This window comes from Mycteria americana, chromosome 8 (assembly GCF_035582795.1).
Source record: "Mycteria americana isolate JAX WOST 10 ecotype Jacksonville Zoo and Gardens chromosome 8, USCA_MyAme_1.0, whole genome shotgun sequence".
In the NCBI taxonomy this organism is placed as follows: domain Eukaryota; kingdom Metazoa; phylum Chordata; class Aves; order Ciconiiformes; family Ciconiidae; genus Mycteria; species Mycteria americana.
In genome coordinates this window covers 46,133,106-46,157,169 of record NC_134372.1, presented here as the reverse complement: position 1 = coordinate 46,157,169, position 24,064 = coordinate 46,133,106, and the positions used below count along the sequence as shown (strand labels likewise).

Here is a 24,064-nt window from a genome sequence, read left to right as displayed (position 1 = left end):
CAGCCTGCAGACAGGCGTGATTCTGCCAGCCACGAGATAGAATTTAACCTATTCCTTGAGAAATTTTTTTTTCTCCACTCCCTATTGCCATGGAAATTCCCCAGAGCCTGACTGTATACCTTGCAAATGACATATATGTGTGTGTATATATACTACACAGGCACACACATCTTTTTCCTTCCCAAAAGCCAAGAGCTGTTTCCAGATCAGGGCCAACAACGCCTTCTCCCACAGATCCTTCTGGGACCTGCCCCGGCACTTTCTAAAACCGCTTCAGCACCGGGCACTCGGACACTTTAGCTCTCTCTGACAGGGGCCGCCGGGGCTGGTCGGTCTGCCCCAGCTACAGCTCTGAATTTTCACCTTCTTTTTGAACCACTTTCTAGGGCCGGGGGGCCTCAGGCCCCTCAGGGAGGAGGTCCCCTCAGGGAGGAGGTCCCCTCAGGGAGGAGAGCCCCTCAGGGAGGAGGGCCACCGCGGCCTCGCTCGGCTCCTCAGCTCGCCGCCCCACCGCTTTCCACAGCGGGCTCCAGCACCGCCCGCCTCTCCCCTTCGCGTCGCGGGGCCAACGGCGCCGGTCCCTCCCCGCCGCCGCCTGAGGGGCGGCACCGCGCGGCGCCATCCCCCGCCGCGGCCCAGCGCCCGCCCCCGCCGCACTCCGCCCCAGCCGGGCGGCCTGCACCGCCGGCCCCGTCTGCTAGGGCGTGTGTAAAAGTCCAGGGGCCGATCCAGGGGGGCGGAGAGGGGCCGGGGGTGCCTTGGCGGTAAGGAGAGAGGTGGGCCCGCTGTGCTGCCCCGCCCCGGAGCAGGGGTCTCTCGCTTCACGCCCGTCGCCTGGATAGGGGGCAGGCGGGGGGGACGGCAGGGCTGTTGCCAACCGGGTGGGGCGGGATGGACTAAGCATACCGGGAAATAAACGGGCAAAATGCAAACCGCGAAGCCTTTTGCCCGGCCCTGTACCGATGCGGAGACGGCGGTGTACCAGCGCCGGGGACAGCCACGCCAGGCGGCCGTGCCGGCCCTGTCACGGCGGGAACCTCCCCTCGCTTGTGCTTCCCCGGGCTGAGGGAGAGGGGTCGAGGAGCCCCTTCCTCCAGCGGTTCGCTGCTTAAATTAATAATGTCTTTACGGTTTGCCTTCCAGGTTACAGTCGTTTCCATTAACCCTTTGTTGTCAACTCCACGATCGACATCTTCCTCACAGGCAAACAAGGCTTTTGGGCCTGTACTGTTCAGTGAAGGTAAAGAAGCCCAACCCAGCCTCTTACGTACAGTTGCTTATCAAAGTCAGCATCGGTTAACGACAGAAAAATTGGATTAGGCTAAACAAAGAGGCCACTGAAGGGCTGCGTGACAGGCTTGTCTGCAAAAAGAGATTTCTGTGGAGCTGGGAGTCCTGAACCAAAAGTGAGGTGCCAGAAAGGATGTGGAATTTGTGGAAAGAAAACCAGAAGAGGGTGTTTTATTCCGCTTGTCATCTTTTTTATATTGTCACCCCAGGAGTGTGTCTACCCCAGATAGATGGGAAGGCTGTTTACAGTGGTGACTGTCATTGCGGCCATGGTGGGAATTTGGGCTTTCAGGCCCTACTGTGGCACTGTTAGGTCCGTGCCGTGCTGCTCCAGGGAGAAAGCCAGGGCACATGGCCCAGACAAGACTAAAAAATTAGTCTCCGTAACGCAGGTGAATCCTGGGACAGTGAGAGAAATCATAGTTGTACCATTAAATGTGTAAAACAAACAACCCCCAGAGCAACCCGCCCCCCAACCTTAATTCTGTGGGTACCAGCTCTCAATGATTTATTGACTTCATATGAAGCTGTGTGTTTTAGATGGGTCTTGAGTCGTCTTCCTAAATATTTTTGTTACTGTGTTTCTTGGCGGCTTTTTGAATTATTTTTGTATTGCATCCTTAGAAAAAACATTCTCATGCCATCTTCAGAGACTTTACAGTGATGGCGTTTTAGTGCCACATATTATTGGCAGACTTAGCTTCAGTCCATTAATGCATCAGAAGGATGTAGCATAATCTGTCATAAATAATCCATAATCAGGCTATTCCCTTCATGTTACTGATGTATTCCAGCTGACAGACTCGTGGTCACTTTGTACAAGCTAATTTAATCATTAAATCATATTGGTTTTTCCATTTGATAAGACTTGAATGAGGTTTGAATTGGTAGACAGGGTGGTTTTAGCAAAGAGCTGGCAGATTGTCATTTTTTAAAGTACAGTTACTGTTCACGGATGTTCTTCAAGTTCATTAAGTCTCAGTGAATACAGGGACTAAACAGGAGTTTTAATAGTTTCCTAGAAGGCTAGTAATTTGCTCTTCTTGTAAAACTTGCACTGGTATGTTAGTCTGTTGATATGTCTTTCGTGGCCATTGTGATACCTTTCTGTGTTTACTGGGATTTTTTTATTCCTTTTCCTTTGCTTCAGGTTGAAAAGATGGGAAATGCAGAAAGCAATGCCTATCAGAATCACCTTTCCAGATTTCTTCCTGAGGAGCAGTCTGACATTGATGGAGTATTTGATACGTTATCAGGATCGAGTGGCTCAGCTGGAGCAAAAAATGGCAAAGCTACAAAGAAAACTGTGACTCTGGCAGCACTACAGGCAAGACAATCTATTATTCCTGATATATCTGGGATGTAGTGCATTGAACATAATTCCAGGAAGAAACTAAAGATGTGGCAATAGTTACTTTTTAAGGTTTGCTCGTCTCAATTTAATACTTAATGTTTTGGGGCAGGATGGATATTTAACTTTTTCTTACAGTCTAACATGAGTAGTGACTTTCAGGTTTGTATCTATCTCTTAAATGGCACCGTTGGGTCAATTTGCAGCTTTCTGATTCTGAAGTAAGGTGGGACATATGAAAATATTTTTACAGAAACCTGAAAAATGGGAAGAATATTCTTCCCCCTGCAGTCTATAGAGTGTGATTATTTACAGATTTTCTTGAGAAGCTGTCACAAAGTCAGTTTGTATTTGGTTATAGCTTTCTCCCTCTATTGCATCACCGTCTCTAATCTTTTCACTTGCATTAAAAGGAGAGAATTCAATTTTGCTTGATTAAGCTGTGGCTCCCTGTTTTAGTTAATTAACATACATTATGCTTTCTGATTAACTTTGCATTCATTTTCTAATCAAGAAAGAAGAGGAAAATGATGCATTGCAATATTCGATAACTTCAGTTAGGCAGGAACCAAGTGGCCAAATGAATGTAGTATTAAAAGTGCCTTTTTATATATGTTACACAGTTAATGGAATAAAATTAAAACTCGACGAAAGTAGCAGGTTATTTTAAGGTATTTGGCAATGCATCTACATACAGACCAGTTTTAGCCTTCCTCCAGCCTGGCTGTTTGTGAGCTATCACCAGTTTGGAAGCACTGTTGCTGCTGCCCAGCTTTTCAGCCCTAATATGTCCAAGAACCTGGTCCTTGGTGTCTGTTATTTGGTTGGGACCTGGAAGAAGTTCTCTTTCTAGCTTTGTCCCCAGATCAATGTGACGTTTGATGAACGTCTTTTCCCTTCCTGCCTTTTTGTTTGCCAACTTAAATTAAAATCTTTTGAAAGACTGCCTGTGGGTGCCTAATTCCTTAGTGCAGGCACTATTGCAGTGGCATGCCTGCCTCATAGGTGTCTATGCTCATGCCTGAGCTAGATTGATATGTGGCAGATTTGATCTAGCAGCAGGCTGGTAACATTGATGAGGCCCCAAGCATAACCTCATGTACTTCTGCTTAGGCTTAGTGCTTTACTAGAAGGAAACTTCATGGCTTCTGCACCAGAGCAGGCTGCACTGCATAGCTTGGAAAGCAGGTATCTCTAGATACTTTCCTGAAGCCATTTAAGACAAGGATTCTAAACTGTCAGAGGTGTGAGTTTGTTAGGTGTTTATTAAAGATTCCCTTTTTATAGTCTTCCTTTTTCGCACCCCAGGTCCACTCATTGGAATAGCTCTAAGCATAACAAAACAGTGCAACAAAGTTAGTGGTGGGTGGGAAAGGGTAGGGAGTAGGCAGGTAATACTGCAGTGTGGAGGAAAAAGCCCTTGAGTATAGTGTTTTTAATTATGTTCCCTGCTGCTTGTCTCACTTCAGGCTCATGTAGCACTTTTAGAAAGCCTCTTAAAGACAGCTGTACCCTCTGTGACCGTCCCTCCCTCAATATGAAGCACTCTAATGTGCAAGACTGTGGCTGCTAATTCTGCTTCTGCTGAAATCAATGGGAGTTTTACCGCTGACGTCAACAAAAGCAGGGTAGAGCTTGGCATATTGGATCTCGCCCTATATGCACAGCAACATCCATTAACATCAAATCGGAACGGCCCTGGTGGCTTCAATAGGAGTGGTATTGAGCCAGCAATAGGTTGGTAATAGCAGCTCCACTGAATGGAGCTGGAGTGCTTTTACGCAGGTGGAGCTCCATTGATTTCAGCATAGTCCCCACTGGGCTACACCCCTGTATATACGAGTCAAGTCGGGTCTTCAGCATGTTATGCACAGTGCTTTGCACAGCGAAGACACTGTGTAATCATGTCCTAGCGTATGGATGTATTTTAGATGATTTATTTTTAAACCATATAATTATCTTGAACACTGTGAAAGTTTCTTGAATCCAGAGTCAGATCTTTCCCACAGTGTTGTGATGTATAACCATGTAGATTTCAATTCAAAGGGCCAGTCATGCAATTTAGATGAATAAGTTTTTTGATTTCAACTGTCTTAACATCAGAGATGCCTTATAAAAATCAGGTGATCTCAGTTTTGTTCCATGCTTGAATTAGATGTTGCTATGCAGAGGGAAACTTGCCAGAATTGTTTCTATGTGTGCATGTAGTATTAAACACATTGCCTGCATTGTCTTGGGGCCAAAACTGAGATATAGAAAAAACTTCACTTTTTCTTTGTTTTTTAGTATCTGTGAGCTCCAGTATTGAACGCAGGGTTAAAACACAATTTTAAATGTTGGACTGGCAGAGTTGTAAACCTTTACAACAGAGTTATCGTATAGAAATCCTTTGCTAATATTCTGTTAACACTTTACAGTGTTGGTTTTTTTTTAAGTCCATGGCATTCGTAGAAAAACAGTATCAACTTAAATCACTAAATTGTATTGGAAAGGAGATACTATAAAAATAGATATTTTTTTTCTCTTGGAAAACCAGTCCTTTGACAAAAGTTTGTTGCTGATAGTAGATACTTGGTATTCAAATCCTTCATTCATAGTGGTATATCTCAGCACAGATTAGCTGGAATATATTAGTTATTCTTCATTTTTAAAACATGTTCTTTGCTGTTTTTCTCATTGTAGGCGTATATGCGGGAGCCATTACCAGAGCAAATGACTGTTCGGTTATACAACGGAATGAAAAGTATTGACCTGACTGGGAAATCATCTGGGCTGAGTGAACAGATTGCTAAGGAGCAGTTTGTAATTTTTATGTCAAACCTCTTAAAAGGGAATGCAGATGAGAAGATTACCATAATAATGAGAATGATCTCCAAGACAGAAGGGCCTGTGAAGGGCAAACAAATCCAAGAGGTAAACCGGCAGTAAAATGTGTGTTGGGGGGACAGTAAGAGAACAGAGATGGGTAGGTAATTTGCAGGTAATCTTCAGAGCACAAGATTCAGAACAGGGATTCCTGACTTTTGTATTTTTTTAATCTCTTTACCACTGACTTGCTGATCTGGGACAAATAGTGTAGGCAAACCAGGTTATATGGGATGACCATTTCAGCTGTGGGCTTTTCCATGCTGACTTGCCTACTTTGAGAACCAGGATCTGGATTTTGCGGAGTGCACTGATTGATTCGTGTGGTGGTTCACAGGCTCACTCTGAAGGGTGCAGAGACTGGCTGTATTTAAGAGCCAGCAAGGGTTGCGGTGTGGCTGGTGCTTCTGGGAACTGAGCAAAATACTTTCTAGAACTTTAGTTGCAGGATAGATGTGTGAATCAAATACGCAGCTTGCAAGGTGGAAGAGTGGGATCTCACAAAACAGTAATTCACTAGCAGCTCCTACCACTGCAAAATTTGGATCTCCCCTCCTTCTTTCATGCTGTATTTTATGGAGATGCTTTGTGAAGTAACATTTACAAAATGTCTTCAAAAAGGACACTTTTCAAGACCTGTGACACTGAAATAGCATTTCTGTTATTTCTGACTCGTCATGAGAGGAGATGTTTCTGCCATTGGGATTACAGCATCAGTACTACCTGACTTTATTTTCAGAAAGTCCTTTGAAGCTCTTGGCAATTTTATTTATGAAATGCCAAAATGGTGATGTTTTAACCTTTTAAGTTCACAGAGGATCTGATCATGTCTGTAGTCCATGTACTGAGCTACAGGAAGGAACTGAAAGGTTGGAATTTGGAGAATACTAGGGATTCTGCAAGTGGAGTAAAGGCTCTGGCTTCTCAGCTGCTATCAGAATTGAAGCTTGCAGGTAAGTAGCACTAATATAGTATATCCCAGGATGGCACAGAGCTCACGTAATCACTGATCTCACAAGAATTTTTCACTTTAGGTCCCATCTTTGAATTTAAATGCTGAGACCAGTATTTCAAACCTAGTGCTTTGCAAATGGCTTGGGAATTTTATTTATTTTACCTTACCATCTTTCTCTCCTAAACTCAGGAGAGCTTTGGTTTGAAGTCCCAGTTTAAGTGGACCTGCAAAACTATTTGTCATGGAACATGTCTGTTTTACAAATACCTGACTTGCAGGTGACAGGCATTTAGATGCACGTGCATGTATTTATGACTGTATGTCCTTTTGCAAAGCATAGGTTTCCCTTTGCACTGCTGTAATAATAGATTTTGCTGTCTTGCAAAGAACATCTCCGATGTTGTAACCAGGAGTCCATGTTTCTTAGTCATGACAGCCCAACCAATGGACGTCACAGGCAAATGTTTCTCAGTTCTGTAGATGCATCTGCTTAATGTAGTTGACACTTTACTGTCTCTGGCTCCTTTCATATGTGGTTTCATGTCCATTAAAATAATGGAATATTGTGTTTACACTTAAAAATCAACTGATTATTTTTCGGAGGGAAGGTACAGACTGGGAGGCTTACTGCTGTTCCTGTGTGTCTTATTATTTAGATGGGACAAAACCTGTGGGTCCTCAGCTGATGGAGACAAATTTTGATCAAAGTGTCATTGAGGATTGGGTGTACCGAGTTCCACAGATCTCAGTTTTCCTCAGTGTTGTTATCAGGCAAGGCCTCCATGTCCTGCATTCTCTCCCAGACCAAACCAAAGACATAGTCAACCTGGTTCCAGCCTGCAAAGGCATCAAAGGAAGAGGACTTGTCAGTCTTTTTGACATCCCATCCATCATATACATCAACTCCAATCTGCCTGCAGAGTTACAGCACAAGTGGCAGCTTTTATTTTCTTCTAGGCTTCATGGAGAAAGCTTTTCACAGTTATGTGGGCATATAGTGAACAAAGGTCCTTGCATAGTGATCTTAAAGGACGTAGATGGTTATATCTTTGGTGGGTTTGCATCTCACTCCTGGGAGGTGAAGCCACAGTTTCAAGGTAAAACTCACTTTTCTTTTTCTAGTGTCACATGGCTCTGATAAACATTGCCTATTCTATACAGGTACAAGAATCCTGTCCACTTAATGGATACTGTCATTTTACTTTTATGACATGCAGTATTTCTTATACTTCCAAGTGTATTTTCGTGTGGCAAAAATAACACTCATTTTTGAAAAATATAAAATACATGCTAAGTTATTCCTGCTTTGTACCCAGTCAGGCATATTACTGATTAATGTTTATAGTTTGTCTGTTATTTGATAAGACTTTTAAAATTGCAGGACTTATTGATCATGGAATAAATTTTCTTTTCGGTGAAATCTGTCAACCCCTGTAGCTGCAGAGGTTGAAAATGAAATGAAAATGAAGGAAATAGAGCATAGGTGAATTAGCGTTTAAATAAGATGTCCACCAGATGGCAATCTTCCATCTCAGAAGAGCTGAGCCAAACACCAGGTTAAGCAGCCTGTTGCCATTTGTGCACTGTCTTTGTTTCCCTTTTAAAATCCAGCAGCAAAAGGGTCCTTTGGACAAGCTAAACTTTTTGTTCCCTTGAAAACTCTGGGGAGAAGAGAGGGGTTTTTTGTAACTCTTTGGAAAGAACATTTGTGATGGCTTTTATGAAAAAAAAAAAAAAAAAAAATGGATTCTGGATAATCTGTCCTGCTGGGAGTCCTCACTTTTGCTACATTAAAAACTCAATTCCTATACTTAATTAGTATTTGATAATTACCACTTCAGTCAGTTAATAAAATGTTACATTGATTAGACAACACTTTCCTTGTATTTTTTCCTGATAGAACACCACATGTAGCGTACTAGACAATCACACCACAGGTCCCTCTGAATACCAAACTGGGCATAATGAAAATTGTAGTCTAAATCATTGACCCTAAATTGATCTATATATCAATATAGTCAGAACTAAGGGTGTCTGCACTCATACCAGTTTGTACAGGTCTAGCGGTTGGCCAATTTTAGATGATACAATGCAAGCCTGTGATAGGTATACCCTTGCATAATAATGTAATGCACTAGTCATGCCTCTGACTGCCCTTGGTCACAGCCATATAATCACATTGATTTCTGTGACCCTGCACAGAGTTAACTGAGGATAAACAATAGGTCGAGATCTTGATGAGAGATAGGTATTGGCTTTCTGAGACTGAAGCTGCTGTCTTTGATTTATTCAGCTGCACTTCTTCAATATTCTTTTCCTATCCTATTTGTACGCAAGTTATTGCTTGGCCAGTTGTCTGACCTCAGATGCTTTTCTGTTTACAGGTGACAACAGATGCTTTCTTTTTTCTGTTTTCCCCTCTCTTGCTGTATACACGTACACAGGATATAATGACCACTACATGTATTTGAACCATGGCCAACAAACAATGCCAAATGGACTTGTAAGTATTAAGAAATGACAATTTGGAAATTGGATTCGTGGCTGGTGTTTGGAAGTGTTTCGTGTTTTTTTGCTTCTGTCACTGTGAGCAGATTTATTTCACTTATTCTCTGAGGAAGTTTTCATCCCTTCTGTGTGCTATTTGTGCCACTTTTAGTAAGAGGATTTTTTTCTTTTCTTGCGTTAAAGCATTAATGTTAAGTGTGAACTATGGATAATGATGGTGAACTGCTTACAGCACTGATAGAGTCTGTACTTTTCTTTACAGCTGATATGTATATTGAAGTACTGAATCAACTAAGATGGAATTTATTTGTGTCTGACCCAAGTAGGTGGGCTTTATGTAGGTTAGATTTATGGAGGTTCTGGGAAGAAATCTTTTTGCCAAGTTTGGTTATCACGGAAGCCCTTCTAGCAGTCCTCCCTGTTGTCTGGAAGAATTGACTGCATGTATCCACATCACTGAAGCAGCACAAGCTAGCTGATCTATGTAATTGAGGATCCTTCCACTGGCTGTTCTCACTGCCACACTAACTGCTTTTTAAATTATGGAAGGCTGAGAAAGCCCAACAGAATTAGAATACAAGAGTTGCATGTAGGCTGCTGCTGTTGTGTAATTACAGTGGCAGGAGCTCCTTTTACTCAAGTCCACGAATGAGCTCTCCAGATGCAGAGGCGTTTCTACAGAGCTACAACACATTGCCTATTTTTAAAAGTGCCTTACAGTTTTGTGGCATTATGTGCCCATAACTTTGGGAATTGCAGCAGTCTGGAGTAAATTTGCTCTAAAGAAAGCAAACAACATCAAATTATGTTATTTGTTTCTGTAGATACTTTTCTAAATGGAAAAGAGGCAGCAAAACTGAGCACTTTCACCCTGTTTAAAATGGAATGGTTAGTCAATAAACAAAAGACAGCGAGCTAAATTTCTGGCACAAGATGCAGCTGAAATGCTTGCAGATACTGGTGTTCTGTTAAGGGTAGAGGGAGGGCAGTATCACTCAGGTAAATTCTTGTTTGTCTTCAGGAATACTGGATTTAGGTACAGAAGCCCAGGTTCACTCAGAATACCCTTTTTCACCTACCCATAGAAGTGTGGCATACATACTGAAAACAGCAGTTTATACTCTAGGTTTCTTAACTTGCCCAGCCTGTTTTACATGTGCAGCAAGTGTTTAGTGTGCTACTTTGGTTCACAGGGTATGGGTGGACAACACGGTTACTTCGGACTCTGGATAGACAGTGACTATGGGAAGGGACACAGCAAAGCAAAACCTCGATGCACCACCTACAACAGTCCCCAGCTGTCAGCTAAAGAGGATTTTACACTGGATGCCATGGAAGTTTGGGCAGTGGGAGACCTCCCTGAAGGTGCAGGGGTATGTGAACAAAATTGAAACCTGTGAAATTGTGTCCTGATTGGAATGGGAGATGCAAATGCAAAATTGCGGTTGCAGTTTTCTGATTAACTGCTGTCTCTCCATTGTAATGAATAATGTTTCCTTTAACAGGCCCTGTGATGCCATATATTTTGTAGCAAGTAAATGGCAAAACAGGAGTGGAATTATTGAGGGTGCCAACAAGAAATAACATCAGGAGCCACAAAATGATAGTCTTCTGAGCCATACTTTATTCTGAATTTCAAAAGGCCTTTCTGATATTGAGGAATAGTCTCCAGAAGGAACTTCCTTGGAGGGGTTCATTAAAACCCAGTACTTGTAAAACAGAAAGCAAGCACTGGAAGCTCACAAGTAAAGCCTAATCTACAGTTCAGGAAGAGAACCAAAATATTTCTTTATCAGTAACTTTAAATTTACTATTGTTTTACAATAACTTTATGTCAATAGATTTATGCTAGTCTTTCCGCACCTGGTTTATTTCTGGGAATGAGTAGGAGACCTCTTTCCAGTCTCCTCTCTCCCTGTAATTTATTCTCTTATTAAGCTGCCTGATCTGCACATTTTGGTCTGGGTTTGGTTTTTTTTTGTTGGTTTTTTTTTTTTTAATTTTTGTCTTTTCGTACTAAATTCATGTGCTCTGTCTGTTCAGAGGACTCATAACTCTAAATAGAAACAGAACAAATTGTTTACAAAAAATGTTGAATTGTACTTGAATTTCTTCTTTATAAAAAAAGTTCATGTCTGCACTTCAAACTGTGGTCAGGTTAACCAGGATGTTCTGACTGGCTTGTAACCTGAATAAACTTGAAATAGTTCACTGCCATCTTAGGAGAAGTTTATGACTATTTTGTGTAACTGCAGCAATAAAAATCATTTGATGTATCCCAGTGAATCTTAAAATCCAAGCCTTACTTGGAAAGTATGTATGCTTCATTGTGACAAGCTTGCAAACCAGATTACTTGTGGACTTTTGAGTATGTCTGTTTCTTGTAGCCTGATATGGATTCACTCATAATGACATTTTAAATTGACTATATCTTATTTTGTTTTGAAGACAAAAGGTAAGAAGAGTATCCTGGATGTAGATCCTGAGGCTCAGGCCTTATTAGAAATGACTGGAAAAAGTCGTCAGAGCGAAGGTCTACGAGAGCCCATTGAAGAGGAAGAAGATGATGATGATAACTAAAAGAATCACAGTAACATGAAAACCCTTTTTTTTTTTTTGCTCCTGAGTGTTAATGTTCCTTGGACAGGATATTTTTTCCTTTTTTTTTTTCCTTACATTTACCTAATTATCTGGGACGAAGCTTAAGCCTCGTACTTATGTAATATTTAGGTCCAATACAATATCCTGCCTGAAGGGTTTTGTTTGGGGAGGACAGAAAAATTAACTAGGTGCTTAATCATTAGACATCTCTAAGTCCTAGCTGAATCTGAATTTGCTAGCATTCCCGATAGATCCTGTCTGCTTACAGAATTAAAAACAAAAGAAGTTATTGACAGGACGGCTTACTGATTTGGAGAATTGATGTGTATTTATATAGCGACTGTTCAAGACACTGATTAAGGCTCTTATACCTCAACTGCACATATTTATTTGCATGCAATGAAATTAGTCAGCAAAGCTTGCAAATTGTAATGATGTCTTACATTGGTAAACATAGAATAGTCCACGTGATTCCATATACAGGATGCTATTAATTTGCATTGCTCCAGTTAAAGCTCCAATTAAATTTTATGTTTTCTAAGTCAGATTTTCAGCAAGTGACTCTATAGGGGCTGTAAGATGTACAGAATGCTAACTATACAGTATCCAGTTTTATAATACTACACTACAACTTAGCGCTTTTCACTTAAGAGGTTTCTGCAGAAATTTGCCTATTGCTTTTTAAACTTAGTAGAACAGAACCGTTGGAGTCATTCAGCCATATTTATCCTAAGAATGGGCCATACCTCCAGCAGAAATTCTCTAGGAAAGGTAACTTCTTTAGTAGCCTCACTTGAGGCTGGAGTAAAAGATAAGGCTGTAAAAAGGATTAAGTAAGAAGCATCTTAGTATCTGCATAGTATCTGCAGATACCTTGTAAAAAAAAAAAAAAATCAGGGTTATTTCTTTAACGTGTTTAAAGAAGACTGCTGTACACTTTATTTCCACACCATTAATCATTACTGTATTATGGAAAAAAATGCCCGCAATGTGAAATGTAACTAGCGGGTTGGGGTTTTTGCTCTGTTTTGTTGGCTGTTCACCAGTCAACGCCAGTTTTGTCAGGTCTCTTATACTCAGGGCTTTTTCTACTTGAATCTGTTCGCGTCTATCAGCAATTATTAGTTTGACCTTGCTAATTCTATGTGTAATTAACTTGTCAAAAATAACACTAATTTCTACCAGGGGCTGTCATTTCTAACTCAGCAAATTGTGTTTGGTTGTTAGTATGTATGATTGTCAGTCTTTCTCCTCCTAAGGAAAAGGACTGTATCAAATCCCCTTTGCCCTAGAATGAGTTTGTCTTCTGTGCAGCTTAGAGCAAAAAATGTGCTGTAACAGTCTGTAAAATTACTGCAATTCCTGATCCTGTGGCCTTCCTTCAAATTCCTTCCCTTAGCGTTTTCTTGTATGTGGTCTTTTTTTTTTCCGCTTGATGTTTTTCATAGGGAGCCAGATTTGAATATTCTGAATAATCTGCACTTATGCCTTAATGTAGATCCTGTTTTTTAAAATATTATTAAACAATATGAATTTAGCCTTGAAAGGAGAGCATGAAGAAACCACTCCAGCCAGACATCCCAGAACCCAACTGTGCATTTTGTATGCTACCTGAACTAATGATTGGGGCTCGTTGGTCCAGTACAGAGTATGTTGTGAAAGGCCTGAGCTAATGTCCTTTTATCTTGTATTTGCTTAAATAAGCCAGATAGTCTCCCAGGTTTGTAACACATCAGAAAAAATGTAAACATTAAAACAATTACACTGGTACCTTTGTATAATTTTCTTCTCTGTATATTTTAATAAGAATTTTAAATGGGACAAAGTAGGGAGTGCTATATAGCCATGGAGCTCTCTGTAAGTGTGGCGATGCTGGCTTTTGTTTTAACATTCTCCCGCCATAAGTCTCGGAGGTATTCTTCACTTAGGCACTGAGGAAGCATACTAAATACTTGAAGTGGATGGCATACAGGAATGAGACATAGTTGAATTTCTGCAGTTACACATAAAATGAACAACTAGACTTTCTTTTCCTTCCATTACAAGGCAGGGACTTTTCTTTGAGGTCTGAAACAATTCGCAAGGATTTTTAAAAACAGTGAGGATTCGCCTTTGCAGGCTATATCTGGGGAGGGTGAATTACACAAAGCTACTCTTCACCAAAAATATTTCAGTGGCCAAGTTTTCTTTGATTTAAAATAAGTATCAGTATAGCTGGTTCTTCCTAAGCTATGAATCCAAAATGTCATTCTGTTTAAACATCATCTTGTGAAGATCAGCATAGCATTTTGACCTCTGAAATTGTGTTTTATGACAAGTTGGTATTTGAGACTCTTCATCTTCACTTTGAAGTGAAGATGTTAAGCTGGGGCAAGAAGAAAACTGACACTCTGGCACTTTTACAAATGTATCAGTGAAGCATTATTTACTAGGAAACTACTGATCCAACCAGCAGATGGGATTATTTAAAATTGTTCTTTAAAAGTAAAAGATTGGCTTGGAAGAGACTCAACTTTTTTTTTTTTTTCTGAACCTAATGATTAAGCAATCTGTGCTTCATGTTCATGCATCTAAAAATGTCCAGAAAGCGTTTGTCAGCAGTGGGCTTAGCTATGATGTAAACATCTCTCAATCACTTTTATGCAGCTGTTGATCCAACTCCAAAGCTTAGCATCCCTGCTATGTATGTATGTGAGTCATCTTTATTCTCATGCACTTGTGCAAGTGAGTCCCGTGCCCGTTAAATCCATCTGCTACTGTGCATCAGATCAGATCAGCCTTCCGCTTTGCTCCTATAGTCATATAGGTACAAAAAAATCACTGTAGTATTCGGCAAAAGCTGACAGCCGAGGGCTGGCATTTTAGCTCTCTACTCTTTGTTTGGCATCTCCCCACAGTTTCCTTGAGTCTTGCTGAATCAAGGCTATAGATATCCGGGAATCTAGAAACACTACAGGTTGACTATAGGAAAAGAAGTGCTAATGAAGGCAGGTCTTTTCCATTCTTCTAATTTAATATGAAAGGACAGGTCTAAATCAAGAGTCTCATTCAGATACTTATCTGTAACATTTTAAAATGTAGATTTTATTAATAAAAATCATTTTGATTTAAATAAATATGCACAATAGATTTTTCTGTACAGGTGTGAAACTGTGTTATTTTGTCTGGGACTGTCACAGCATTCTTGACATATAGACCAACGTTATAAAAATATACCTGATCTTGGTTTAAAACAGGAGCCTCTCTGGAGGTTTCTGTAGACAGCTCAAACAGGTAGAGTGTGTAGAAGGAACAGACGCTGGAGTAGGAAGGACTGTCGGTACAGATTCGCTTGAGTATCTTCAGAAACGGTGTGCAGCGTCAGAAGATGGTGCATTTGGATTATCCAGCATCCCAGCTCTGTTCCAAGTATGTCTTTAGAGGACGTTTGCATCAGTTATGACATCCCTTTGTGCGCTTTGGTCGGCAGCAGCGTTTTTCACAGAGTTTGACGAACTCGGACACAATGAAAACTGAGGAAGCCAGGCCGGTCAGAAACAGCAGGTCTGCCGAGAGGAAACAGAGCGGAGATGAGCACAGTGGACAGCTGGATTTTGTGCTGGGCAGGAATCCTCAGTTAAGGGCCTTTCTGCAGTAGATATTTGTGCTGGTGTAACTCCATAGATGCATGGCCTAGCTATGCCTTTGCTAGCTGTAGAATTAGAGAAATGACTGCGATGCTAGCCAAGGAATACCCGTGCAGTCAGTTGGTGTAGTCCACTTGATGGGAGGTAACCTCTACGTTAATCCCTTGGGATCCCTGAACCCTGCTTCTAACAACATGCCTAATGCAGATGCAATAAAATGTAGTATGGTAGAGTTTGCTTGGACTGGTTCAAATGGTAAAATATGCATTGCATTTCAGCTAGGAAACGCTCACCCTGCTTTTTCAAAATGGAGTGCCTGCATAATGATCCTAGATAGATTTATGTAGAGAAATATCATCATACGGAGCTCGTGGAAAATCCTGGCATGTCTCCATTTACATGCATTTATGTGCAGTAAATCAAAATTCAAAACCTAGACTGGGATAATATCATTAAATACTACTACTATTTGTGTATAGCTATGTGTACGTATATAGGTATAGGAGCTGTTGATTGGTTTCCCATACCAGCAACCTGTTGGGAGCTATCACGTAACAATGTGGCAATGGCATCTGCTTTTTAAAATACCTTTAATGAACACAACAGATTATTTATTTCGCAACTTACCTAGCACTTCTAAATTCTCCGTCTGGAAGATCTTTTGTAATGGAGGGACGTATATAACAGCCAGCTGTCCCAAAAATGACCCAAGCACAGAATACAAGAACATGCGGTTTCGAAAAAAGCCTATTTCAAATATCAACTTTGTCTAGAGAAGGGGAAAAAAAAAAAAAAAGAGAAATGTAACATTGCCCAATCTCCTGTTGGCACTCGAGTGTCACACTGTTTCTCTGCATGTAAACCCCATTACTTTTTGAAGTGACATGAATGCTAATTTAGGCAGAGCTACATAGTTGAAAGTGTAGTTGCAGTTGAACTATGATGGATAACTTTATTTATTAAAGATGATACAAATTGTGCTGCTTTAAATGACATTAAAAAACCCCCTTCCTTTGCAAAATACTAGTATTCTAATGTTTATGTTAGTGTTTTGAGACAAGAAATCAGTGCTGACAGAGTGATCTCACCTGAGAGCGGCATGTCAGGGCATTGAAGAAGTCAAAAAACACAAAACAGGTAAAAGTCATTGTTGTGGTTCGAGGAGTTATGCCACTTTTTGGATTCTGAAAGCACATGTAAAAATTCAGGGGTTAGTTAAGCCTTACAAAAATATGTCAATTCCATAGATGAATTACATATTCCCTTTAATGACCCCAGTCAATTCGAAGGGTAGTAAAACAAAGGAATAAATCTAGTTCTAACCATTATAGATAGCATTAATTTCCCTCTGCTAGTTGTTGAGTTTATGATCTTATCAACCATGTTTTAAATTCTTAAACTGATGTGGAATTTGAGTAAAGCATATTCTAAATTAAATTACTTAAGCTGCTATAGTAACAGTCACTCTTTACTAACAGCAATTCATAGCACTCAGGTGCTTGGCATTTTCTACTTACATGGAAAGCTAGAGGTGAAAAGTACCTTAAAGCACCGAAATCATATCAAGTAATGGTTTTCCCATTCTAGATAGGAAACTCCAAATTAGGGGCAACACAGGAAGGCAGAAGCAGAGGTAGGAGGTGACCCTGGTTACTTAACCCTCTGCCCGGACTGATCCTTCCCCACTGGATGTATTTATTTCAGAAAGTCCTTCGCATGTACTTCAGAAATTGCCCTTCACTTTCTTCTCCACCCTGATGAAAACAAGATACGCTTGCAGATTTTCCTCACCTCCTTCCAGAAGACAAAGAGGGTTCCACTGATGATAATTATAGCTGACATGAAGATTTTCAGGATCAGTGATTTGCTGAGTATAGTATCCGTGATACATCGGGGTGGCTGTTTGATAGTATCCCTATCAACAGGTTCAACTCCCAAGCTGCCTCAAAGAGAAGCAGAGGGACGTGTTTAGTTCATGCGGATCATCCCAAAACGGTACTGTTGATAAAACAGGATGATCTGGAGGATTAAATTCTTTGAAGTACGGCATGAGAGACACCGGTATTCTGGCAGGGTTACACAGGGCCCCAGATTTGTCTGCGACACCTACGCCAAAGGTCTTTTTTGCATAATGAGCTGCTAAAATGGTATATTAGACTACCATAGTGCACCATATCAGTATCCCATCCCAGACGAAGAGCTAGCTGTGAGATTGTGGACAACATCTCGTCCACGTTGTGGAGGTAGTAATTGTAATTAGCAGGTGGATGAGGTTCCTAAGTCTTGTGATTTTTGGGGTGTATACCCCCATATGTACCCAGTATTCCCTTGCCGCTCAGATCTGCAGGGCTGCTAGCAGGTGATGCACTCAGGACAATAGACCATTCGTAGTAAAAAAGTGACATAGTTAAGTGATTCCACAAAACAGGAATACGTAAAACCTCAAGTAAACCTGAAGGAAATACTTTTGGAGGGACCAGGAGTGCGCAAAAGTACTTGTCTTATCTAACCACCAAATGATCGGCACATTGATAAGAAATCATGACAGCTTGTGTTCCTAAGCCAAATTCAGACACATTAAAACCGAGCATATTTTGCTCATTTGACTCTTCCATACCTCTGGGCTGGCGGCCCATCCATGATGATGTTGATCCATAAGATCTGCATCGCATTGAGTGGATTTGGTAGGTTGAGCACTGTTGACAGAGTAATTAGGCTCAAAGCTGAAATGCTCCTGCAAAGCACAGAAGAACATTATTCTGCATGGCCTCACCTAAAAGGTGCCTTCACTGGAATCGAAGAAAAAAGGAACTTACGTGCTCAACTGGAACCGGACAAAATTTTTAATGTTGTAAAATATTCCTTTTCCCTCTTCTATTGCATTCCTGGAAGGGAGAGGAGAGTTTATTAAATAACTAGTACTCTCACGATTTGACATTGAGCTCCTTGTGACACCCAAAATACAAGTTGTCTTCTCTAGCACTTACTTCAGATGAAATTCGGACCCCAGCTTGGGAAGAAGGACATCAATGCAGCTCCTCAGTTAAAATGACTTTATCAGGACCAGTAGATCTGAAAACCCTCGTTCATGTGGCCAGGTCTTGGTTCATAAAGCAGGCATGTGACCTATTTATATCCTCACCCTACTCTGCTTACTCTCTCTGTTGTTATGAACCAAGAGAGCATTGCAAATTAGGTCTTTCCTCTGAGCTGCCTGGATGAGGCAGAGAGCACAAGTTACGATCTACCCAGCTTCTAGGCGCTTTCAAATCTCCAGTTAGCTACAGCAATGAGAAACCCGGGCTTTCAGATGAAAGGTAGCTTTGTCACCACCACTTGAAACAAAAAAAGCATTGCTGTGCATGCAACTGAAAATGGGCCAGACCCACCCTAGGTATCTCCACTTACTGCTGGCTGACTTACCTGTCCTGCGTCTTGCATCATTTCCAGGGCTAGTCACATAACAGACGTGTTGCAATGGATAGCCAGAAAGTATCTGAAGTAAGAAAGTGTCTGATAGTAAGAAAGTTGCTAAACTTACATTAGTGTTGAGAAGTCATCGTCCACGAGAATCATGTTGGCAGCCTCTTTGCTGACGTCCGTACCAGCTTGTCCCATGGCAATCCCAATATCGGCAGATTTAAGGGCCACGGCATCGTTAACGCCATCTCCGGTCATTGACACCACAGCACCAGCCCTCTGCAAAGCCTGTGAGAGTGGAGAGACGAGAGACTGAAGCCAGGAGAAGACATGTAAGTCCTGCTGGCAATCACAGGATTTGCACATAATATTGGGAGAGCAGAAGTGCTACGTGACTTTGAGGGTAAAGCAGACTCAGCAGACCACTGAGGACAAAACTCAGACCAAAAATTAAGAGACTGGATTTTCAGGAGTATAGAGTACCTCACAACTTCAGCAGGAGTTAGAAGAAGGGAGTAAAGTCCTCAGAAATAATTCTCCTGATACTATGCTTGCTAATATCTCACTAGTGCCTTTCAAACGACCCAGGCCAGGTCTGCAAGAGAAACGCAAATGCCTTCGGTGTAAATAGTGCCAATGCTCTAGCTTGGGTTTCACGGTCCTTTAGCTTGAGCTGATCCTGTCTTGGGAGACCAGGTGGTCTAGAGAACCGAGGTGGTTCTAGAGAACCGAGGTGCACCCCCTACACCTGGTTTCTGTGAGGCATACAATGGATTTGAAAGGCTTTTAGTACCTTTATGATTTTTAGTTTGTGCTTTGGACTTGTTCTGAAGAAAATGGAAACCTGAAAAACAAAAAATACAATCTTGTATTAGATGGATGCTATTGGAAATGGAACCCGGCCTTGTTTTTGTAATCAAAACCATTACATTTTTGACAGTGGATGATAGCTCTGCCTCTGCCAATTGGTCCAGCTCTTCCCCAGACATGGCTTTCAGCTTCCCATTGCAGAGACCAATATTCTGTCCTGCAAAGAAAAGCTCAAAATGAGATCTGCCCATCAGCTCTGGAAAAAGCCAACTAGTTCCTGACTCAAAGAACAGAGGCAGCAATTAAAGAATTTACTGGGAAATACTTCTGAACGTGGGGCATCTGCCAGGGCACACAGCACTCTGGCTCTGAGCTGGGCCGGTCACCCTGTCCTTACTCAGCTGGAGTTACGGAAGCCATACAGTACCCAGAGCTGCAGCTGATACTAAATCTGTTGCTCTCCTCTCTGCTGCGTGCTCTCTGTATTTCTAATGGCAAAATGCAAAAATGGGAAGCACAGAGATACTCACACTCCAAACGCTAGTGGAGTCTATAATCCCAGCAATGCCATCTGTCTCGTTGAAGGGTCTTACACTGAGATTTTGCTATTTCTGGCGCTAAAATAGTGGAATTAAGTTACTGGAATTTGGCCCATAGTCCATAGCTGCTCTATTACTGCATTTCATATGATTTGTTTCAATGGAAAAGCAAGATCTCAGTGGCATTTAAAACCTCTATTGCACACACAAAAAGAATAATAAAGTTGATTATTAAGTGACGTAAGATTTGTCGGATCTGACAGACGTAATATAGACCCACAGGAAAGAAGTGAAGCTTGCTACCTATAGCCACAGCAGTTTCCAGGGCATCTCCAGTTATCATCTTTACTGAGACACCAGACTCAAAAAGGACTTGAACAGCTTCTCTCACTCCAGCCCTCGGGGGATCAATTATTCCAACCAGACCTAAAAATGTCAGTTTGCCAAGTTCTGGACCTGAAGCCAAAGCAAGTACTAGAAACAGAGAGGAAAAAAAGAAGACAAGACTAAATTATTAATAATGTTTTCCCATACATTAAAATGAACATTTAGAGGAGACCTTAACTTGCTAGTTCTCCAGCAGAAAAAGTCATTAAAACCAGATCTTTAGTCATTATATTCAGATCTTATATAGACACAAAAATTTGGTCCACTCAAATAATACCAGTTTATCTGAATCAGAGCATTTCTGTTTCACATGTTTCTCTTAGGATTTATTTCTGTTTAATTTAAGTCTGTCTACCAAGTCTCGCCTAAACGCAGACGGATTAAACTGAGACAGTGCAATGCTAGACCAGACACTATTAAACTACTGTGTTAAACAATAGCGCTCCCGTAAAAGCTTAAACTTTTTTTTTTTAATCTAAAAACGTGAAACGTAAATTAAGTTAAACCAGTGAAACTTCCATCGTGTAAACCAGGGAAACTTCCATCATGTAAACACCAAGGCTCTGAACATTTTGTTTCTGTTCTTGGTGCCTAACCATATCATTCAATCATTCTTAAATCACTCAGGGATATTTTGCCAGGGGTTCATGTCAGTGTTGCTTTGATGATTGAATCTCAAGCTCGCAGCAGCTGCCCGAGCTAATCGCTTTTCTTCAGAGCAGTAATTTGCCATTCACGATGGCAGATGATTCCGATATTGTAAAGCAAGCTCCGTACAGGAGTTACTAACCGCAAGAGGCGGGGCTGGCGAATATGAACATTAACTATACCATCTTCCAGACCCGGCTGCCAAGACTTGTTCTCATCTACTTACACCCTGGGAACACGCACAGGAGACGGTGTCTTTGTTATTGTGTGAATTCTAAGACGTTTCTGAAAGGATGTTTCTAGTGATGAAGGAAATGACACGCGTATAAAAACTTCTGTGGGCCGTGCGCTGACATGCAGTCAGGATCAAAAGGAGATCATTAGATTTGGTCCTAATAAAGAATTGAACCAAACTTCAAATAAAAATCTCGGTGCCCAAATCCATGTTTTGAACCCCTTTCGAAGTTGCTTTTTGTTGCTTTTGAAACAGCTTCTCTAAAAGCTAAACTTGGCAGAGCAGCACTTAGATCAGGTTCAGCGCAAAGGTTTTCAATGCAACATTCAGGCCGTATCCCAGGCGATCGCCACGCTCCATGGGGGAAAAACATTCAGCATTTCCCATGCTTATTTTCAGCTCCTTTCAATCTCACTCATTTAAACCCAGCAAAAAAAGATTAGTGGAAAGCAAGCATCCAGCAGACCACAGACAGGCCGCTTGGCAAACTCTCGCAAGTATTATGAAGAGATCATGCAAGTGATGCTGAGGATGGAGCCTCTGTCCATCCTGACCACAACAGAGCAGAAAAGTATTAGGGCATGATAACCTGTAAGCTTAAGTGACATAGAGAGTGATGACTGACCCCGTAGACCTGAGGAGCCCAGTCGTTTCTCTTCCTGCTGGTAGAAGGCTTTCTGCTGGGGTGTAAGCGATAACGAGATGCCACCGCTGTTATACAGAGTGCAATATTGAATAACTTCTTCAAATGCTCCTTTCATGAAGTAAATATCTTCCCGATCCTTTAAAGTAAGGAGATAATATACTTTATCAAAAAAAAAAAAAAAAAAAAAAAAAAAAAGCAAAGCACATTTTAAAAATACTGATAGTACGTAAGGCTTTACATCCTCGGTAAAAAAGCTCTTTTACCTGTTTTGTAAAATGCCCAGGTGCATGTATTATTTATAGGATGTGATATTTTTGCTCTAGCCATTTTTCATGTTCAGCCATCACAGACAGAATGGTAATGAAAAGGTTGGTGAGTTTTTAAGCCGGAGTACAAGATCGGCCCAAATGTGCGCCTTAACCCGCTAAGGGAAAAATGGCCAACGTTTTCTTCCGAACGTCGTACCTTTCTTCCCCTGTCAGTTATCTCTGAGAAGCTTTTGTTTTCCTGCTCAAACAACTCTATGAAAAGTATTACCTTCTCCCAGTCAAACACAGCTTTACAAGCTAAAATTACACCCAAGCTGGGAATTTTGAGGTTTGTTCAGTTTTTCTCCTGACATAGTTAACTTCTGGAAACCTTATTTGTTAAAGAGATAGCATTTCATGCCCATTGTTGAAGTGCACAATCGGAAACACGAAACCAGCCAACACCGCTGTTTGCTTTACCTGATTTTTCAGCGCGCATTTCACAGCCATCCACTTTTGTTCAGAGCTAAACGGAATTTCCTTCTTTCTTACATAAATATCTTTTATGTCAGCTAATTCCATCTAAAGTAAGGTAAAACAAAAAGAGCACTGTAATGCTGAACAACGCCAAAGCTTGTATATAGTTTCCATATGACAAGCATTGACTGTTGACCATGTACTTCCAGGCAGTCACGTACCACAGAGCTCAAGAGAAAGCATGGGGAGAGTAAAACTCATTTTTCAAACCCATCTTTTCCTTTTGGTGCTTTTGATAGGGGATAAATTACACTGGAGTTTGAAGCTCGATCCCTGTTGACTTTTGCAAGAACTAGGGAGCTGCACTGCTGTCTCGGAGGGGCTTTGGGTCAAAGGAGGCTCAAGTCCTTTCCCCAAACCTGTGGCTAAGGGATGGGCAGAGCAGGTTTCTTCCAGCCCAAGCTCAGCCTCCCCCACCTTAGGTTATTTCCCAGCCACCCTTCTTGGAAGAAAAAGAGAAGTTGCAAAGAACTGAATGGTCAGTCACGGATGTGGTTTCAAATTATTTCCTGATGGGTTAAACTCAAAAAGCCATTCGCCACAAGAAGGCCCTTCAGCTATGAAGTACGACAGGCCAAATCGACACACGCCTGCTTTAGCAGCGCGCGTGGTGCTCTAGGCGCAGCGGTAGCGATCAGAAGTAGCTTCCAGTCTCTTTCTCCTCTGCCTCCCACCAAACTAAAAAATTAAAAAAAAAAAAAAAAAAAGAAGAGACAACCCTCCTCGTATTCTGCTATTGCTTGGCTACTGAATGGTGGAGCAGAAGGAAGATTTTAATTTAGCATTTAGGGAAATAAAATGTCATTGTTTTAAAAAAAAAAAAAAAATTGTGGTTTCACTATGGGAGTTCCAAGCTTTAAAAACAGGAGGTAAGGACAGATGTTTGCAGGTGCATCATTTCATCAGGCACCTTCTGTGCTTTACAGCCCAACCTGTGGATCACAGGCTGCGTAATGCTGCTTAGATGATACCTTGAGGTGTTTTACGGCCCTCTGCCTATGAGCATGAATGCAATATTCATCAAAAATTCTTGTTTTACATAACTGTGACTAGAAAAAAGTAAAAAGCTAGCAGATGACCCAAATCGGTGATGACCCTCTGCCATGCTTTTTCATATGGCCTGTCGCTCATTTTTCACTCTCTTGTCTTCCCCCTGAACTCTTAATTGGCATGTGCAGGAAATATAAAAAAGGCAGTCCGGTCCGAGCCCGAAAGAAATCCATTGAGCAGCGTAATTGCACAGATTAACCAAGCAAAACGAGTATTGCTGTTAGCACAGCAGCTCCGGGAAGGTGTTTATCCGTGACAAGAGGTTTACATGGGGGTTTACCTCCCACATCTGTGACCCTGGGGAGAAGAGACAAGGAAAGACTAAAACCAGTCTGGGGACTTTAAAGA

At 41.4% G+C, this 24,064-nt stretch overlaps 2 protein-coding genes across 7 annotated transcripts in view; one reads left to right on the top strand and one right to left on the bottom strand.

Moving 5' to 3' along the window:
• The first annotated feature begins 631 nt into the window (after positions 1-631).
• On the top strand, positions 632-14,686 carry MEAK7 (MTOR associated protein MEAK7). Of its 5 annotated transcripts, none has more exons than XM_075510910.1 (9): positions 632-764; positions 1,144-1,406; positions 2,441-2,617; positions 5,324-5,554; positions 6,315-6,459; positions 7,118-7,558; positions 8,846-8,964; positions 10,163-10,342; positions 11,418-14,686. In XM_075510910.1, the coding sequence occupies exons 3-9, from the start codon at positions 2,450-2,452 to the stop codon at positions 11,547-11,549; spliced, it is 1,416 nt and encodes a 471-aa protein (XP_075367025.1). In that variant the 5' UTR covers positions 632-764; positions 1,144-1,406; positions 2,441-2,449; the 3' UTR covers positions 11,550-14,686. The 5 variants fall into 5 exon arrangements, with proteins under 5 accessions (XP_075367025.1, XP_075367027.1, XP_075367028.1 ...); XM_075510912.1 differs by having other exon boundaries at positions 638-764; positions 1,144-1,240; XM_075510913.1 differs by having other exon boundaries at positions 659-776; positions 1,144-1,240.
• A 309-nt stretch (positions 14,687-14,995) lies between these two features.
• The window catches only part of ATP2C2 (ATPase secretory pathway Ca2+ transporting 2), a 28,031-nt gene continuing 18,962 nt past the window's right edge, over positions 14,996-24,064 (bottom strand). The window contains exons 16-27 of one of the 2 annotated variants that reach the window (XM_075509979.1): positions 22,610-22,711; positions 21,861-22,017; positions 20,269-20,439; positions 19,546-19,643; positions 19,410-19,460; positions 18,738-18,904; positions 18,013-18,081; positions 17,814-17,930; positions 16,988-17,135; positions 16,285-16,380; positions 15,824-15,965; positions 14,996-15,115 (exon numbers count right to left, since the gene is read on the bottom strand). In XM_075509979.1, coding sequence (XP_075366094.1) covers positions 15,003-15,115; positions 15,824-15,965; positions 16,285-16,380; positions 16,988-17,135; positions 17,814-17,930; positions 18,013-18,081; positions 18,738-18,904; positions 19,410-19,460; positions 19,546-19,643; positions 20,269-20,439; positions 21,861-22,017; positions 22,610-22,711 — 1,431 coding nt within the window. In that variant the 3' untranslated portion in view covers positions 14,996-15,002. Of the gene's footprint in view, positions 15,182-15,819; positions 15,966-16,284; positions 16,381-16,987; positions 17,136-17,813; positions 17,931-18,012; positions 18,082-18,737; positions 18,905-19,409; positions 19,461-19,545; positions 19,644-20,268; positions 20,440-21,860; positions 22,018-22,609; positions 22,712-24,064 lie in introns of both variants that reach the window. The other variant, XM_075509978.1, reaches the window with a different exon arrangement.